General features: G+C 35.2%; 2 protein-coding genes across 2 annotated transcripts; both read right to left on the reverse strand.

Moving 5' to 3' along the window:
- Positions 1 to 5,857: 5,857 nt before the first annotated feature.
- Positions 5,858 to 11,727, reverse strand: LOC107789452 (reticulon-like protein B11). Its single transcript, XM_016611264.2, has 6 exons — positions 11,535 to 11,727; positions 11,093 to 11,273; positions 10,678 to 10,819; positions 10,499 to 10,568; positions 10,245 to 10,417; positions 5,858 to 6,209 (listed from the first exon to the last, which is right to left on the reverse strand). The coding sequence occupies exons 1-5, from the start codon at positions 11,584 to 11,586 to the stop codon at positions 10,248 to 10,250; spliced, it is 615 nt and encodes a 204-aa protein (XP_016466750.1). The 5' UTR covers positions 11,587 to 11,727; the 3' UTR covers positions 5,858 to 6,209; positions 10,245 to 10,247.
- A 1,114-nt stretch (positions 11,728 to 12,841) lies between these two features.
- On the reverse strand, positions 12,842 to 17,040 carry LOC107789453 (uncharacterized). The gene is made up of 2 exons (XM_016611265.1): positions 16,558 to 17,040; positions 12,842 to 13,292 (listed from the first exon to the last, which is right to left on the reverse strand). Exons 1-2 carry the CDS (start codon positions 16,816 to 16,818, stop codon positions 13,035 to 13,037), a joined length of 519 nt encoding a protein of 172 aa, XP_016466751.1. The 5' UTR covers positions 16,819 to 17,040; the 3' UTR covers positions 12,842 to 13,034.
- Positions 17,041 to 18,275: the final 1,235 nt, after the last annotated feature.

Here is an 18,275-nt window from a genome sequence, read left to right on the forward strand (position 1 = left end):
GTCTAGACCTGGTAACTCCGGGGAAGTAGAGCTTACCAACCAAGCTGATATTTAGCTCTGTCTACTGGGAAGGTCTATCCAGCTGTCTATCAGGACCTGCAGGCATGAAATGCAGCGTCCCCAGCAAAGGGACGTCAGTACAAATAATGTACTGAGTATGTAAGGAAACAAAATAACTGAAAGTTGAAACTGAACTGATGATATAATAACGGAATGTAACTGGGAATCAAAAATAATCTGAAGATATGCTTACCTTCTAATACTGACTCAACTCTCTCCATATAGTATGTAAAATAGTTGTCCGACCCTATAAGGCTCGGTATGTGTAACTGCTCTACCGTAGTAGGCTCGTTCATAGGCGCTCGGCCATACTAGGCTCTGTATCTCGGCCATTCTGGACTCGCTCATAGGCGCTCGGCCACAGTAGGCTTGGTATATAACTTACCATCTGATCAGAGGTTGCCCAATAGGGGCCTGCCCACCGATTATAGCTCGATGGTGGTAAAAATACTATAACACTGTATATATATACACTCTATGCTCTATTGGCTGAAATAAGCCAATACTAAACTGAATATGAAGTCCCGATAAGGGAGAATACTATAACTTCTGAGACTAGGATAATGTGAATAAATTCAGGAATACAAACTTCTCTTTATGCTTCGTTATCAAACTCATGTAGTTACGAGATCATGCCAAAATGAAGAAAGGTTTAGCCTTAACATACCTTATCACAATCTTTCCAATCACCAAGTTGAACTCACCTCTTTGCACCTTAATCTACAAGAATGATAATAATGCTATCGTTAAGTTACGAAAGGTACAACTATCGCACAACGAACGACAAGCTTATTTTGAATTAAAACGGACAGCATCTCCCCTATAATCCTTACTTCCTCCAAATTCAAGATAACACCACAACACCAAAAACAACAATAAAAACATATATACATTAGTTTCCAACCTTATGCACACCACACAATACAACAAAATAGCCCAACACACCCCAATCTCTTCATACACAAAACGACCACCGTAGTAGTGTCAACAACCCGAAAATGTTATGACGAACGACCAGACCAACATCCTACATTTATGTGGTATTTCTCCACACCCTTCCTCCTCCAAAACTCCACAAAAATAGTAGTAAAACACGCAGCCCAACAGCACCACAAAACAGTCCACAAAACAATCCGCTACAAGTGAATAACTCGAACTCACGACTTCCGATCACCGTCCCGTGAGTTCTTACAAATAAAGAACGACTTACTATGCATCTACAACAGAAACAAATGGATGAAAGAGAGCAGTAAACTTACCCTATTTATTGGATAACTCGGCTCCTATCTTGGTTCTTCAAACTCTAGGCTTTACCTCCAATTAGAACTTGAAAGGGAGAGAAAATCAATTGGGGTTTGTGGAAAATTTGTTTGGGAGGATTGTTTTAGAGATTAAGTCTGGTTATTTTTTCCTATTATCAGCCTAATATATAAAGGGGATAGGCCTTTAAAAAGGCCTATTTGAACGATGCGAATTGGCCCTTTTATGGACGACCCGAACAAGCCCAGTTTTGGATTCTCGTTAAAGCAAGTAGGTGACAGTCTGCACAGTCTCAAAAAAATGCTCATATCTCTCTATTCCGATATTGTATTGACAAATGGTTTAATGCGTTGGAAAATAGACTCATACATATTTCATTTGATGGGTGGAACACCCCATAACTCTACGTATATTGGGAGAAAATGGCATTTACATTTGACCCAAAGTTTCAGTAAAACTTATGAACGTAACTTGTGATGACTTTCATCGACTTTTGTTTCACCACTCGCTTGACTTCAAAACATAACACATGACTATCATACGACTAACATAACTCATAACATAACCTCCTTATCAATTTAAACACCCTGGTCTTACTCCAAAAGTATATGTTATAATATTCCCAATTTGTCGACTTTCGACGAAACATTATTGTTTTTCAATTCCTTTAGCTTCTGAACCTTCCAACCATCTTTGTACTTGTTGTTCATGATCTTCAATATTTGTAACCTCCGAGGTAATATGATTAACTTACTTTGTAAACTTTTCAAATATGATTTCATTTCTGAGCTTACATCAATTGACTTACGATGTACTCGTACGTATGAAAACATGGGTTGTAACAGTTGTGGTTGTGCTACTGGCACATATACAGCACATCCAAAAATTTGTAGATGGGCAATATTTGGTTCATGACCAAAAACTAATTGTGACGAAGAATATTTATTATAATGTGTTGGTCTGAGATGGATAAGTGATGCTGCGTACAAGATAGCATGGCCCCAAACAGTAGTGGGTAATTTTGTTTTCATAAGTAGTGGTCTTGCTATCAATTGCAGCCGTTTAATAAATGACTCTGCAAGGCCATTTTGAGTATGAACATAAGCTACAGGATGTTCAACTTTTATTTCAACTAATAGACAGTAATTATCAAAAGCTTGAGATGAGAATTTTCCAGCATTATCAAGGCGAATAGCCTTTATAGGATAATTTGGGAATTGTGCCCTTAATCGAATTATTTGGGCTAATAACTTTGCAAACGCCAGGTTGCGAGATGATAATAGGCATACATGAGACCATCTTGAAGATGCATCTATTAGGACCATAAAATATCTAAACAACCCACTTGGTGGGTGAATAGGTCCACATATATCCCCATGTATACGTTCTAAAAAGGTAGGGGACTCAATGCCAACCTTCATTGGTGATGGTCTAGTGATCATTTTGCCTTGATAACAAGCATCACAAGAAAATTCATCATTTGTAAGAATCTTCAGGTTCTTTAATGGATGTCCACTCGAATTTTCAGTAATTCGTCTCATCATTATTAATCCAGGATGGCCCAAATGGCCATACCAAAGTACAAAAGTATTTGAATCAGTAAACTTCTAGTTTACGATAGAGTGTGATTCAATTGTACTAATCGTTGAATAGTATAAGCCAGAAGATAAAGTTGGTGACTTTTCTACAATGCATTTCTGGCCAGAAATATTCTTTGTAATACAAAGATATTCCACGCTCGTTTCATCTATTGTCTCAACATGATACCCATTTCGGCGGATATCTATAAAACTCAACAAGTTTCTTTGGGACTTGGAGGAGAATAATGCATTGTCTATAATAAGTTTTGTTCCCTTAGACAGAAATACAATAGCTCTTCCGGAGCCTTCAATCAAACTTATATTACCAGAAATTGTAGAAACATTTGCTTTTTCCTTATGCAAATAAGAAAAGTATTTCTGATCTTTGAATATGGCATGAGTTGTTCCACTATCAATTACACAAATATCTTCGTGATTGGTCTTTGATCCAAACATAATTTGAGGATTATCCATATTCTTCAAAATGACATAAACAAAATAAATATGATAGTAAATATTATTATCAAAGCATAACTTTTATTTATGTACAACAATTACATAACCATACTATCTACTACAAACAACAAAAATTAAAATATTTATATTTCTATAGATTCACTACCGATCACATGACTTGTTTCTCCTTCTGGGAGTGCAAGATAATCAGCTACATCCAAATGTATAAGTCTAAATTATCTTCAGAAATAAAATTTGCTTCAGCATTTTTCTCTATCTTATTCAGGGAGGCTTGGTACAGCTCAACGAGGTGCTTTGGCGTACGACATGTACGTGACCAGTGCCCTTTTCATCCACATCTATAGCATGCATTTTCTGGCTTTGCTTCTTGCACCGCTTCATGCTTTTGTTCCTTCCTTTTCCACTACTGGTGGTGAGGAGAGTTCTTTGGTGCATTGTTATTACCACGATTAGAGTTTCCTCCCCGACCACGGCCATGACCACGATTGGGGCCACGTCCTCTTCCACGCTTAGCTTAGTGGAAGTTCGACTCATTCACTTCAGGAAATGGACAAGAACCAGTAGGTCGGCTTTCATGGTTTTTCATTAATAGCCCATTATGTTGCTCAGCTACAAGAAGATGTGAGATAAGTTCAGAATACTTTTTTAAATCCCATCTCTCGATATTGCTGCTGCAGGAGCATATTCGAGGCATGAAAAGTGGTGAAAGTTTTCTCCAACATATCATGATCAGTAATATTATCACCACATAGTTTCAATTGAGAAATAATTCTGAACATAGCAGAATTATACTCACTGATAGATTTAAAATCTTGTAGCCTTAGATGAGTCCAATCATAACGTGCCTGTGGAAGAACGACCATCTTCAGGTGGTCATATCTATCTTTCAAATTATTCCATAGTATGACTGGATCTTTAATAGTAAGATATTCCATTTCAGGCCCTCATCAAGGTGATGGAGTAGGAATATCATTGCGTTGGCACGGTCTTGGTTTGATGCCTGATTTTTATCTTTGATGGTGTCTGCCAGACCCATCGCATCAAGCACCCAAGAAATGTAGCTTTTGCCCGATATATCCAAGGCTAATAACTCAAGTTTAGAAAGATTTGACATTATTTAGAAAAAGAAAGTTCGTACATCTAATACTTTCAAAGTATTTTCTCGAGATGGCAGAGTCTCGTGCTGATAACGTGTTATAAAATAAAAACTGTAAAGTAAAGACAAGTATAGAGAAAAACTGATATATTATTCAAACTTCAAACTTATGTACATAATGAACAGAAAACTCCTCTATTTATAGAAGAAAGGAAGCAACTGCGAGGCTTTTCAGAAAGCAGCTGCAAGACTTTTCTTTAGCTGCTTGTAAGCTGTCTGCATGAGCTGCTTGCAACCTGCCTGTTTAACAAGAAGCTGCTGCAAATCATTTTCATTGAGCTGCTTGCAACCTGCCTGCATTAGTTGCTTGTAGATAAACTTCAACAGAGTACTAAATGAATAATCTTCTTCAGGAAGATTATCTATAGCGGAGTAATAAATGAATATCCACAATATAATTATTTTCATAACACCATAATATTTTTAGGATTTGGATTGACTATAAAATTAATTAGAGAAATGTGTTATTGACACTACGACGGCATTAGAAGGATTTCATATAATTCGGCGGAAAGGGACTTAAACATAACATTTTGTTTATGATCTTGTTCCTCCTTTTCTCGCTATGCATAAAAGTAGAAATTGATTGGATTTTCATATAATTCGGCGGAAAGGGACTTAAACATAACATTTTGTTTATGATCTTGTTCCTCCTTTTCTCGCTATGCATAAAAGTAGAAATTGAACTCACTCTTTTCCGGAAGAAGCTCTTCATTTCTTTTTCCAAGATGTTCACTAACCCACCTCAATTGATTTGATATTGAACATAATTTTCAACTTAATACTATTGAGCATCATTACGAGCGCTCAACCTGATTCATTGGGCTCTCTTTTTGGTATTACTTATTCCGTTCTAAATAGGAACACATGGAAGAATGAGTTTGCTACCAGTATAAACATGATAAGATAGGATTCGTCATAAAAACAGCGTAAAATCGGTTCCAAATCTTTGCTCCGTAATATAAATACTAAAACAAATATTTCTTTAAGTATTCATCCTCGAGCAAGTACTTGTACGGTCCCACAAAGAGCTTTCATTTTCTAGATCACAATATTGGCCAACATAAAGCCCATTGGGAATAAAGGTCTGCTTACAATAGCTTCTCACAAAACGAATAACGGGAAAAAGAACTTTTTAAAAATATGCGAAGAACAAAATTCTGCAAATTGATTAAACTGCAACATCCCCAAAAACATTCACATCACCAATCATAGAGTAGTCCCCATCACCACCCCAGACAAAGGAAATTCTTTTTCCAAAGGCACAATGTTCGCATGAGGACAGCTCCAAAAGGAAGAAAGAAGAAAAAGAAATGAATCTCAGTTTCTGAGGGCTCAAAATATATACTAGAAAATAGTACAATTAGTAAGCAACAAGGACCATAAAGATTCTAAATCCATAGCAAAATAATTTCCAGAGTATGCACAAGCTCCAATTAAATGCCAGTGGATTACCAATCAAAATGACCATATCACTATTTCTGTTTCCAATCATGTAAACCAGTACTCCATCTGCAACAGACACTTCCACTAACCAAGATAATCAAGAATCATTCACAAAAAATAAGCAAAAACTAGTAAGTTTGAGCTTTCTTTATAACACTGCATTGCAAGGAAATTGAGCTTCATACTATCAATATTGGATGATCCAGTCCCACAGGTCCATGTTAGAGAACCTACAAATGAATAAAACAGATTTCAGAAAATTCTGAGAATGATACTTCACTCATGAACATGGAGTAATGCATCTAAGCTGTCTGCTTTGATCCATTCAAAGAGAAACAAAGTTGAAATAGAAGTAAAACCAGCTGAGCAAATAAAGAAAAGGAACAGAGAGAACAAATTACGGTTAGCAAAAGGTTGACAGGTGAAGATGGAGGCAAAGAAACATATATAGCTTCTAATGATCTACACTGACTAGCTTCTTGCCATTAATTCTAGATGGGTCACAGATCCCTACTTTATCCTGCCTCATCAAGGTAATGCCAGCCATTGTTTGTCTTTAATGTCGGAAATGAAGCAGAAAAAAATGTTGAATAATGCACATTGCGTTGGGATGTCTCGTAAGATATTCTAAGCTAGGGATTTTAGAGGGTATACCCTGTTGAACTGTAAAGCAAACCAGGGATACACTGCGGTCCAAAGATCCTTTGAAGATCTTTTCACTTGAAAAAAGTAAGCCAACTGTCATGGACTCATGGTGTATGTAGCTGCTTGGAACTTACCTTCTCCAATAAAAAATAAAAAATGTAGCTGCTTGGAACTGTACACATTTGAGCTGGAATTAGGACATCTCTGTATGCTAAACAAATCAGTGAAATCACTGTTCATAGTAACTGTTTGAAATTCATAGCTGTAGTTCCGGTGATTAATGGTGATTCATAACTGTTTGAAATTCATAGCCGTCAGTGGGGTACATGTATACTGTGCTCCACTTTGCTAATTTACATGCCCACTAACCTCAAAGAAACAATTTCAATCTTCAAAAATGAAAATGATTGAAACAGTTGTAATTTTTTTTTGTGAACACAGAACAAATAATGTCAATATACTCAACTCGGAACTTGGCAGAAAGGAGTCAAAGGTATTATACTTCCGAAGATGAAAGGCTGTCTCATGTTTAGATAAGTTTGGTTGTAATGTATTCGTCTTATTTTAATATAAAGGAAATATTTCTAAGGACAGACAGATATCCTATCCACAAGCTACCTTGCATGTTGTTTGAACAACAGCAAGGGGATGAATCTCCACATCTGCAAAGCGTATAGCAATATTTGAAGAACTTACTTGTCTATCTGGTTTATGTGAATCATACCTCCAAACCAAAACCAGGACAGGAAATAAGAATCTCACTTTAAAAGTAAAAATCAAATCTAATTGCACAGTTTCAACCCCAAAGGTATCCCTTGGAATCCAAACCCAGAATTTTAGATCAGCAATTATTATGTAATCTAAATGCTCTTAAAATTTCCAAATTTGTGCATCCAATTAAATCCATTATGACCAGCTCGTTTAAACTCTTGAGTAATGTGATGTCTGAGCCAGCTTGTGCGCACCTTGACTAAGTCTATGAGGTACCTGCTACCTCCTACCGACACAGATACTGAGTAATTCTGTCCACAAAGACTTGAACATATGGGAAGAAATAAAATTTTGAGTAATTTAAGAGGGTGAATTGATTTGTGACATTTGTCAATAATATTTAAGGAAGCTTTTATGCCAAAAGATTAGAATATTTAGAAGATGAATCACATATATCTATACTATATTAAAAGCATGAACGCCCTTAACGAAATGTTGTTCGCCCTTTAAAAATAGATTTCGCATTGGACGAAATAGTAGTTCAATAATTTTGTAATATTTAGGACTTTGAAATCAAATAAAATTATGATTATTAATTCTTGCCTTATTAGAATTATATAGAAAGTCCTAATATTTAGGAATAAAATTAGAGTAAGATTATATTTATACAGATAAAAGTCCTTATTTGAATCATGTATAATAAATCTAATTTCCTTCCTTAATGAACTAATGTATACAGAGTTAATACTTGGAATTTTCACTTTGAAATTGGACATGAGGCAAACTGATATTTCCTTTGAAAGAGTAATAAGAAGAAATCAGAACAGATAAATGAAAGGAAAGATGAGAAGACAACGAAATGAAAAAAAAAAAGATGGGTCAAAAAAATTAAGCTGTTAATTAATTCATAAATAAAAGGACGAAATGATATTTGCAGAAAATATTTTGAATTCTAATATTTCTTTTTGCTTAAAATTTTGAATTATAATGACAACTTCACATTTAAAACAACAAAAATAATTTTAAAAAATACAATGTTGCTCATCATACATTGTTTATCGTAATTGTTATCCATCATACATTATTATCTTAACTATTTTTTAGTATTACGAGTATTCCATTTTCGATGTTTGGTTATAAGTAGGAGTTGGGTCAGATATTACAATTATTTTAAAATTTTATTGAAAAAAATATTTATTAAAAAAATTAAGACTTTGAATTTAACTACAAAATAATCACTTTTATTGTTATGGGATTTTGACATCATTTCTTTATATAGGGAAGCTATTTTTTATGTACTCCAGTTGAAAATTATGAATAAACTCATAGTAATAACAAGTAATGTAATACTGAATTTGCATTGCAATAGGAAGTTTTGAACTTTGAGTTATCCCAATCAAATTTAAATATTTTAAGCCTTCAACAAAAGATGTAAAATTATGATAGATTTCATGTTTGTTATTTATTTTAGAATATATCAAAGTGAAAACAAAATTTCCATTTAAAAATTCTTAATATTTTATAATAAAAGAAGTAGCGTTAAGTTTGAGTAGAAATAAAAGAACTTGAACTTTGAGGTTAGCTTTCCAATGATTGGCATTGGCTCACTTCAAAATATTGTTATAGTAAAAATAATAATTTACGATAAAACCTGGAGTTCAAATGATTCTTTTAGCCGAATACATTCAACTGCAGTACAGAGTAAGTAATAATTAGACACACAATTCAAACAAAAAATTTATTTATATGAGTAAAAAAAAAAAAATTGATTATATATATGTTTTCTAATTTTGTTGAACTTTGTTACTTGCAAAACTGTAGGGTATGAGAAATTATGGTTCTTTTTTATTTAATATAACTATTTAGCCAATCTTTAGATTACAAATAGTTTTCTAACTTTCCCTTGACTTACAAGTTTTATCATCTTTTAGAAATTATAAAACAGGATGCAACCTCTTTCGTGCACTAACTAATCAAAAGATTCAATTCCAATTTATTTAATTATATTTTTGATTTATAAGTCAAACACAATTTTTAATAATATTTATGTGACTTTTAGAAGCAAGTTACTCATTGGAGCTAAAGTACACGTGCGATGCACGTATCCGAAGACTAGTAGAAGGTAAAAAGAAATATGGATAACTTATTCTTGGCATTAAGATGACACACATATTTATTTATTGATATGGTTGTAGAGAACCTCTAGTATTAGAGAACACCTAATTGGCGGTCCTTAAGGGAATTAGAGTCACTTCTCTGGTCAAAGCAGATTATGCATGACTTTAATGTAGTTTTTTAAAAGGCAAAGAGGGATATCCGAGAGCAGAGGAAAATTACATGGTTGAAAAGCGTAAAGATAAAATTAGACAAATTTTCAGTATCTGCTTTTACGTGGACTCTCACCACTTTTTACTTGTTCTATGATTTTTCTACGTTTCCAAATTTCTCACAAAATTAAGGCATCTGGAGCACAAATAAATTCTTTTGCTATAAAGTTTGTCTTGAATGATCAGCAGGCTATCAACGTGCCCATAAAAGGAAAGGATTTGAACAAGGAAAATCATAGATAAGGGGTATAGCTGCACGGTTAAAGTCTTCAGGTACCTCAAGAGCCTTGCTCTTGTAATTATACCAGAAGAAATATGAAAATTCATCCCAAAACAAGTCAGAATCAGCAAGTAAAATAGCTCCTATTAGTGCCCCCTTGTATTAGCATATCAAGAGCTTATAGCAGCACAAATGTATTTTGCTTTCAAGAAAAGGCACAATGTAGAGCAGCACAACACAGGATACTTAAATAAGCAAATGTTTAAGTCTATCGTCATTTTCACAAGAAACAAAAAAGTGCATGTATATCTTTGTATCTTATAGAAAGAGAGAGCAAGAGAAAGGGTGAGGTGAGAAGTTACAGTTTATTGAGTCTTCTTTTCCTTGTTTAAAGGCCTTGAAATCTTTCTCAGGATGTTATCATCAATTTTCCTGTACTGTGTCTGAATGACCTTTTGTGCTATAATAAGCTTGTCATCAATTTGATCTTGGTACTTGTCATACAACAGCGGCACTGATAAGCTAAAAAGAATTCCTGAAGGCAAGATACACAATCCAGTCAACAATAAATCCTCAACAACAACTTATATCGTCCTGACAAGACGCTACTACTCACCCATGTATATGAAAGTGAGGAAGTTGCAAAAACTACCAACATAAGATATCAGCCACAAGCCAACAGCAACCTGATAAATCAATCCATGTAATAAGATGTAAACGTGAACATAACATGACGCATGATAAAGGCGAACAAAACATGATGCATGAAATGGAAAGGTTTCCATAAAAGCAGACCTTAACAAAAAGTTTTAAGTTCCCACCAATAGCAATATCATGCGCAATCATCAATACATGATTGATCCAAACACGCACCATATCAGCAGCTTTTACCACAGATTCCTCATGAACCTCCATATCAGGGATAGGAGGTAGAGGCCTGGAATTGTAGAAACATTAATTGAATCATTAAGCCATAGCAAGTCTTACTACATCATAACCATAAAATAACGTCAAATTGCTCCACGCGATCAAAAATCACAATCGGAATGCATGCTCCAGTTGAAAAGGCAGAAGAAATGCAACAACCAAGCAGATCAAGGCTTTAATTTTCAAATACTCATAGACAAAATAGATGATCCACCAATCTTAGTCACAGAGCAATCAGAAACTGAGTATTTCGAAAAAGTCGAATTGAGTTATAATTCATTACCTGTTAAGAAGTGAAGCAGATTTAGCCCAGAAGAAGAGAATCACAACTAGAAGCAACAGGACATTAGCAATAAAGGAAAGAACATTATATCCAGCTCTCTCAAATAGAATCCAAAGCGCAGTGGAACTGACAAGCAGAGTAACACTACCACACCATCTCCTCCACAACAACACATCCGCCACTGCAATCACAATTTAAGCACTTCAACAATTTATTTATTTATTAAACAATATCTATTTTCTAGAAAAAAGTAGATGTTTATACTCGTGATCAAGTGGTACTTCACAATCCACAGTGAATTGATGCGGTAATTAATAAATGCAATAAGGTCAATGTCAAATCTGAATTTATGAAAATGCATGAATTGGGCATTGGATGCATAATTATATACAGAGGCAAGAATATGAAGAAGGTAATACGCAGGCGTAGATGGGAAAGAGACCTGGACCACCACCAAGAGCATGATGGACAAAAGACTGACGATTATCTCCCATGGCGATTAGGGTTTCTGTCTACTTCTGCAACCGAAGAATGAAAACCGCAGGGACGGAGGGAGAATCTGAAAGGGCGATGACGGTAATTTTGCGGTCAGGCTATGGTAAATCAGTTTCAACTTTCAAATACGCCTGAGTCGTGCTAGTGAATTAAACAATAACATAATTAAGCAAAAGGATGAAGAAAAAAAAATATCAAAAGGACGTTATGCTAAAGGGTAAAGGCTTTTACTTTTCTTTTCTTTTTTTTGGACTTTTTACTTGATAATGATAATGTCTAAGAATAACGGGTCAAATTTAAGATCAAATTAAATTGTTCTCTCAACCATCCACAGTGACAGATTTACCACCCATTAAGGAAACACTAAATTCTAGACAAAAATAATTAGTGTGACTAAACTACTCTTAATTAAATGTTGCAGCATAGTTAATGTGAGTAGTAAAAGATTTTTTAGGATTACTAACATAAGGGTAACTTTGGAAAAACAAATTGAATTTTTTCTTGGTTATATAAATGGACACTTATTTTGGACCAAAATAAAAAGGCAAATTGGTCACTTGTTATGAACCGGAGGGAGTATTACATTACTAAGTAATTGCACGCCAGTAAGGCACATCATCAAATGCACAATAGAGAGTAATCACAATTCACATCCCAATTAGATAAATGGTCTAGTCGGGGAAATTATAACCTGTACAATCCCTATCGTGTGACTAATAAGCAAATTGGCATTATGATATGATACAACTCACAAGTCAAAATTTAGCCGGGTGATTATTAATCCACTGTAAAAAATAAAAAAAATAGACATATTGCATTGTGTATATCAAAATTTTCTCTCCAAAAGTTATCAAGCCTAACCTGGTCGTATTTATGTCAACACTGTTTTTTAACGGGAACATATTTAAATTCACCAACTGTGAATTGTGATCTAAGTTGCATTAATTGAGAGTTGCTGATTATTTCACTTCTGCTCCCAGAAAAGAAAGAATATAAAATTATGTGTCAATTTCTTGAATTGTACGCAAAAGAGAATGACAACTATTGGTGACGCCCACCAACTGCTAGTGGTGTGGTTCAATGATTCAAATGTAAACTCCATTAAAAGATAGGGTGGGGGCCTCCCAAAGACTATATAACAACTAGCTGGACGACGCCTTACTATATTGACAATGGTACCATAGCCTTAGCAGCCAAGATTGCCCGTCCATGGACCATCTAGATTTCACGAATCAACGTTTTAAGCCCCCCAGATTCTAGATGATAGTTTTTTTCAAATAAATGAAACAAAGACAAAATACAGGAGTATTACATATTGGATGTTGAAAAATTGTTCACAAATTATGTTACATGATCACAAGTTTTCGAACTATATAGCTCATGTAAGCTCCCGATCAAAGCATCTAGGCAGTGCCCGCTAAATTTGAAGTCAACCACCTCTCCCTTCTTAGCTGTTGTCAGAATCGTCATCATCAGACGACTCTTCCCTGCGGTTTTCTTCTCCACCTGCACTAGAATTACTCTTCTTCTCTTTCTTCCTCTGCTTTTTCTTCTGCCGCTTCGCACGTTTCTTCGCTGTCCGCTCTTCCGCAGCTTTTAATTTTTCTTCTCTTCTCAAGTTGAATTCAGCAACTTCTTTCCTTTTTTGGTAATCTGCATCCATCCTTGCAAGCCGGTCTTGTTCTCTCCGTCTCATCTGCCGATACTGCAGCCAAAAATCCCCAGGAAATGTTATTTCTGCCACTTGACACTGTCAACGTATTCTTTAAAACCAGATATGACCCCATCGCAGTAAATCACTTCTTACACATCATTCAACAGATTGCAATTACAATGTTGAATAACCAAAATGCATGTTCAGATATCAAAATGCAGGAAAACACCTATCAAGAATAACAAATTTCAATAGCTTTTGTCAACCATAACTCTGACATATGAACAAATACAGGCTAAACATCCTAGATTATGCCTCCAATAGAAAGCTTGACCGAGAAAAAGGAAGAACATCATCTATACGTATGTATTTGCCATGGACCATATCATGGTAAGCTTGACCATTTATGGAAAGACACCAAACGGGGCAGGGCGAAATCAGTTTTAATTTCAAGTAGGCCGTAACTTAAATAACGAGTTCATTTTAGTTTTTGGCATAGCTCAACGTAGCTTCTTTTAGGCATCACTTCAAATTTCCAGATTTAGGTAGCTGATGAAATACTATCCAGTTTCTTCTCACCATTGATTGATTCGGCATGCAGTCAGATAAGAAGACATATATGCACATATAAACGCGACTCGAATACTACTCAAGCACATTTGAACTCAAAGCAACAATATGAGTCACTAAAGTCAACATATATCATATTATGGAAGTAATGAGAGGAAATAAACCAAGACAAGCTCCAGGTCGACGAGTATACTCTAATACTCATACTGCTTAAGATGTACTATTTGCACCCCACGAACATCTAAACGCAAATGTAAAATTGTATTTTGCCTACAATATATATACATAACTATAATCTTAACATCAGCAAATATTCCAGCACACAATTGTTTTCAAGATAACAAATTGTCAAACTTAGCAGACACTAGACGTTTTACAAATAGTGAAATCTTCAACCAGACAAGAAAAAACAGGCAGAGTTATCGTTCAGTTCAAACACTCCGATCACATTTCACAACTAACTCGTTCAGGTTAGGCTTGAGGCAACTAGAAAGACACAATCATCTTTGATTTGCTTGCATTTAGTTACAGGATTGTGTACCAATCTTTTCAGGAAGAAAAAGGGAAAAAACTTAAGGAAAACCCACTTGAGCTTACTAGAAGTAAATACGACAAAACTACAAGAATTTTTTATCAAGGGTCAGAATAGCAGATTTCAGAGTCAGTAGAGTCCACGAAAACAAGATAATAAAACGAAATTGCCTGAGCAGAATGACAAATCTTTCTCTACACTCTAAAGCACATTTCTTCTCCTAATTTCAGGGAAGGATTAGGTTAGTGCAATCATTTACACATATCTACTTCCAATTTTGACCACTAAAAACCACTGTAATCACTTGCAGCTTTTATGGAATGAATCATCCGACCTCCATTAACTCTTATAACTTTTTCAATATTCTTTTGAGAGTGGATACTGCTTCAATCTTTCAAAATGTTAACACTAAAATAAATAAGATACTGAACCTTTAGCAATTTGGGAGCTATTTCTTACCTACCTATTTGCCTGCATCTGATATATTATTTCTTTCAAGTTTCAAAGTGCACTTTACCCCGAATCTTCACTGAAATTTATCTCACTTCTAGAGCTCTTGAGGACATGTCTCATCCTTTGACATTTTACAAACGCAATACAATAAAAACGTAGGCCTTCTTCGATAAACAACAAGCACTTCTATTTTCTTCTTCAAAATAGAACATGCATTCTCACTCCATGGCCACCTAGAGTGCTATCTTAACTACATTCCCTTTCTTCACAAAGCAAACTATACAGAAGAGATGGCTTTTCCGCCCTTTTAAGTACTGGCCTTGTAATCTCTTTCTCTCTCATGGAATTCTCTAGAAATAAATTACTCTCATCCCCACCCTACTACTTCAGCTATTGCTTTATTATTTGAACACTCACAATCTGCAAACAGGTTCCTTGGAGTTGGAAGCTTTGCTCAAGAAACTAACTATATTGCCTGCCAAAGACCTACGGTTGAAAATTAAGCTCGACATGAATTATAACCAAGTAGATACTGAGAGCAAGAAAAGTCAGTTGATGATACAACAGTAAAAGCAGCCAGAAGACATCATTTCAAACCACAGTTGGACCGCAAAGTGCCACTAAAATATCGATAAGGCAGAAAAAGTGATGCTGGAATTTGGAGTTGCGAATCTTGCAGGTCAGGCCAAGACCAAGTGCCTCTTTCTTCCTAATTAGTAGGAAAGTAAGGGTAGAAGGGGTATGTCGGAGTAGTGAACACAATAACTACTTTTGGCTGTTTCCTCCATGAGATTACCCCAAAACACGCAGACTGATGGATTATAAAGAGAACCTAGGCTCTCTAGGTAGGACATAAGCTCCATCATGCTATCTGAAAGTGATCTCACTTTTCATCTGAATTTGCCTAGCCACCACGACAAGGAGCCCTATCATTGGATTCGATAGCATCACCAGAACATTGTAAGACGAATTTCTGTTCAAGTTGAAAACATAAGGAACAGACCTCTTCACGTAACTTATAATTCATCTAGTGATAATGCAGTAAACAGAAGGAAAAGGAAGAATGTGTCATCAACAAAATTATATCTTTATAGATCCTAAAAAAAGAACAACAGAAGGAAAAAGGTTCTTAATAAGATGCTGAGTTTCTTCTTTGTGAGAAGAATTAGGGACACATAGGTTATTAACTCAATCACATTGTATGACATGAACTTCAGCAAAATAAGTGAATCAGTAAATAGTGTATATGTTGAGTCTCGCCAGAAAGTCATTTCACTAGTAGCAACTCAATCCAAGAGTCAAACCAGCAACTGCATGATATGTTTACCTTATTATGCTTTTCAATAGACAGGTGCAGCCTTGCAAATTTCTGGTTAGACTTAAGCAAATCATCAATTTTGAACACATTCAATCGAACTTTATACATCTTGCAGGCTGCAGCACAACAAAGTCCTACTATTTATCTGTTTCAATGTTTACTACAAGAATTACATCATTCTCAAAACCTTAAATTAACAACTACTTCTGGTGCTCTCAATTTACCACAGTCCACACACAGAGTCTCTAAACGCAAGTAATTTCCTGTTCAGCAGCCGTTAACCAGAATGAATTCTAACTTCAAAGCACGATACCACGATTATATATCAGAATAGAGCAGGAAATAATCAAACGCTCGGAATAGCAACATACAGAGTTAACCACAAAGAAAAAAACCCAGAGCAAACTAGGGCTCAACAACGAACCAGAATAGTGTAGCGATACCTGATGAAAGTCACCAGAGCCAGAACCAGCAGAACTACCAGATGTATTGCTAACCCGCACAGGCACACATTCAAGTATACGACGGAGCTTGATCTCGAGATCCTCCTCTTCAGGATTAGCCGCAGGTGGCGTATATTCTACAAGAGCGGTGGACGAAGACGATGGAGGGCGAGGAGGTAGGGCAGCCACCTGCCTCTCCGACGCAGGAACCAACTGTAAATCGCCGGCCGCCACGGCCGCAGATCGACCAGATGATGACATCTTCGCAAATCAAATGAGATATTTAAACTCTCCCACTGGCGGCAGAATAATAAGGTATGGAAGAATATATTGTTAACTGTTGCGACTGAGAGAACCTTTCCCTAGGAGGAGCACCGGGGCTTCGCCACCGAATTTGATTGCCTGGAAGACGATGAATCTTTTAGGGCAACGTGCCCCTGTGGTTATCTGAAATGCTACTTGGCAGCTAAAGTTTTTAGATATGGTACACTTTTGACCCTGAGTTCCTCTTGTTTTAAAATTCGGCATTAGTATTTATTAATGTCATGTTTGGTTAACATTTTGATACTTGCGTAAAATTCAACATTAACAGTATATTGCAGGCGTGAATCTATGATTTTGCAAAGATAGATGCACTATTACAACGAGGTAAATCTATCGGTCTATCTATATTTATACTTATTATATTAAAAGCACGAAATCACTTAACGGAATATTGATTGAATTTTTTATCCTTCATTAAAAGATATCACAATAGACAAAATTATCATTTACTATTTTCCTCAAATTATTACTTAATTATTTTTATAATATCTCACCTAATAATTACGCACATATTTATTAAAAGAAAGTCCTTATTCCCTTTGATTTCTTTCCAAATATGGAGACTTGAATAAATCACTATGTAAGCATATTTCCAAGTAAATTTGGAGAATTGAAAACGTCTACATAATCTCCTATATAGTTCTAGAAAAACTTATGGTTGTAAATTTGTTTCATAGGTTGTTTTGATTTGATTTAGGTTTAGCTTTTTATTTTTTGCTTTATTCTATGTAGTATATTTTCATGAATTAATATCCAACAATAATTTTGACTTTCAATTTAGAACTCCGCATAAACTCTTTGCTAAAGTTCTTGCTAATGCTCTTCTTGCTTTTATTGGCAATCTAAAGTGTTAGCCGATAAGGTATGCCTTTATATTCATTTAAAGTGCTGAGATTTTTTTGCTTTATTATAATGTGGTTTCTCTTTTATTATAATAATAATAATAATAGTGCAATTTATTTTTTCTAGCCCTTCTACAGAATAAATTTATTCTTTTTCCTAAAACACAGTCTTTTCTTTCTTGTATAGGATTATAATTTCTTACACGGTAATTGTCAAGTTCATTAATCCAATACTTGGCGATTTCCACAGGTTATTCGACATGTTAAGATTATCTAAAGTCGATGCTTCTTTTGTTATTTGTAATATTTGTTTGTTTGTGCAATAGTTATGGCAAGTTAGGCTAGAGCGCAAATTAGTCTTTTAAGTGCACTTTTGTACTGTATGCATTACGCATGACGATTGTATTTGACAATGAAGAAAGTTCGGATCATTCTTTTTCTCTTTATTATGATCTTACTAATTACCACTTACGATCAATTGTAGTGCACTAATTTTAGTGCATGACCTAATGAAGTCGAACTACATTGTGTGCTCCTAGCCAGTGGTGGATC

This window comes from Nicotiana tabacum, chromosome 19 (genome assembly GCF_000715075.1).
Source record: "Nicotiana tabacum cultivar K326 chromosome 19, ASM71507v2, whole genome shotgun sequence".
In the NCBI taxonomy this organism is placed as follows: Eukaryota; Viridiplantae; Streptophyta; class Magnoliopsida; order Solanales; family Solanaceae; genus Nicotiana; species Nicotiana tabacum.

Bases quoted from the DNA above. Each gene is read 5' to 3' on its own strand.
- LOC107789452 (XM_016611264.2), bottom strand. From the start codon at position 11,586: ATGGGAGATAATCGTCAGTCTTTTGTCCATCATGCTCTTGGTGGTGGT. The intron at 10,820-11,092 runs GTAATGAATTAT...CTACAATTCCAG, and splicing joins TCTGCTTCACTTCTTAACAG to GCCTCTACCTCCTATCCCTG. The intron at 10,418-10,498 runs GTGAGTAGTAGC...TCTTGCCTTCAG, and splicing joins CCTCACTTTCATATACATGG to GAATTCTTTTTAGCTTATCA.
- LOC107789453 (XM_016611265.1), bottom strand. From the start codon at position 16,818: ATGTCATCATCTGGTCGATCTGCGGCCGTGGCGGCCGGCGATTTACAG. The intron at 13,293-16,557 runs GTATCGCTACAC...TTTTGGCTGCAG, and splicing joins GCTCTGGTGACTTTCATCAG to TATCGGCAGATGAGACGGAG.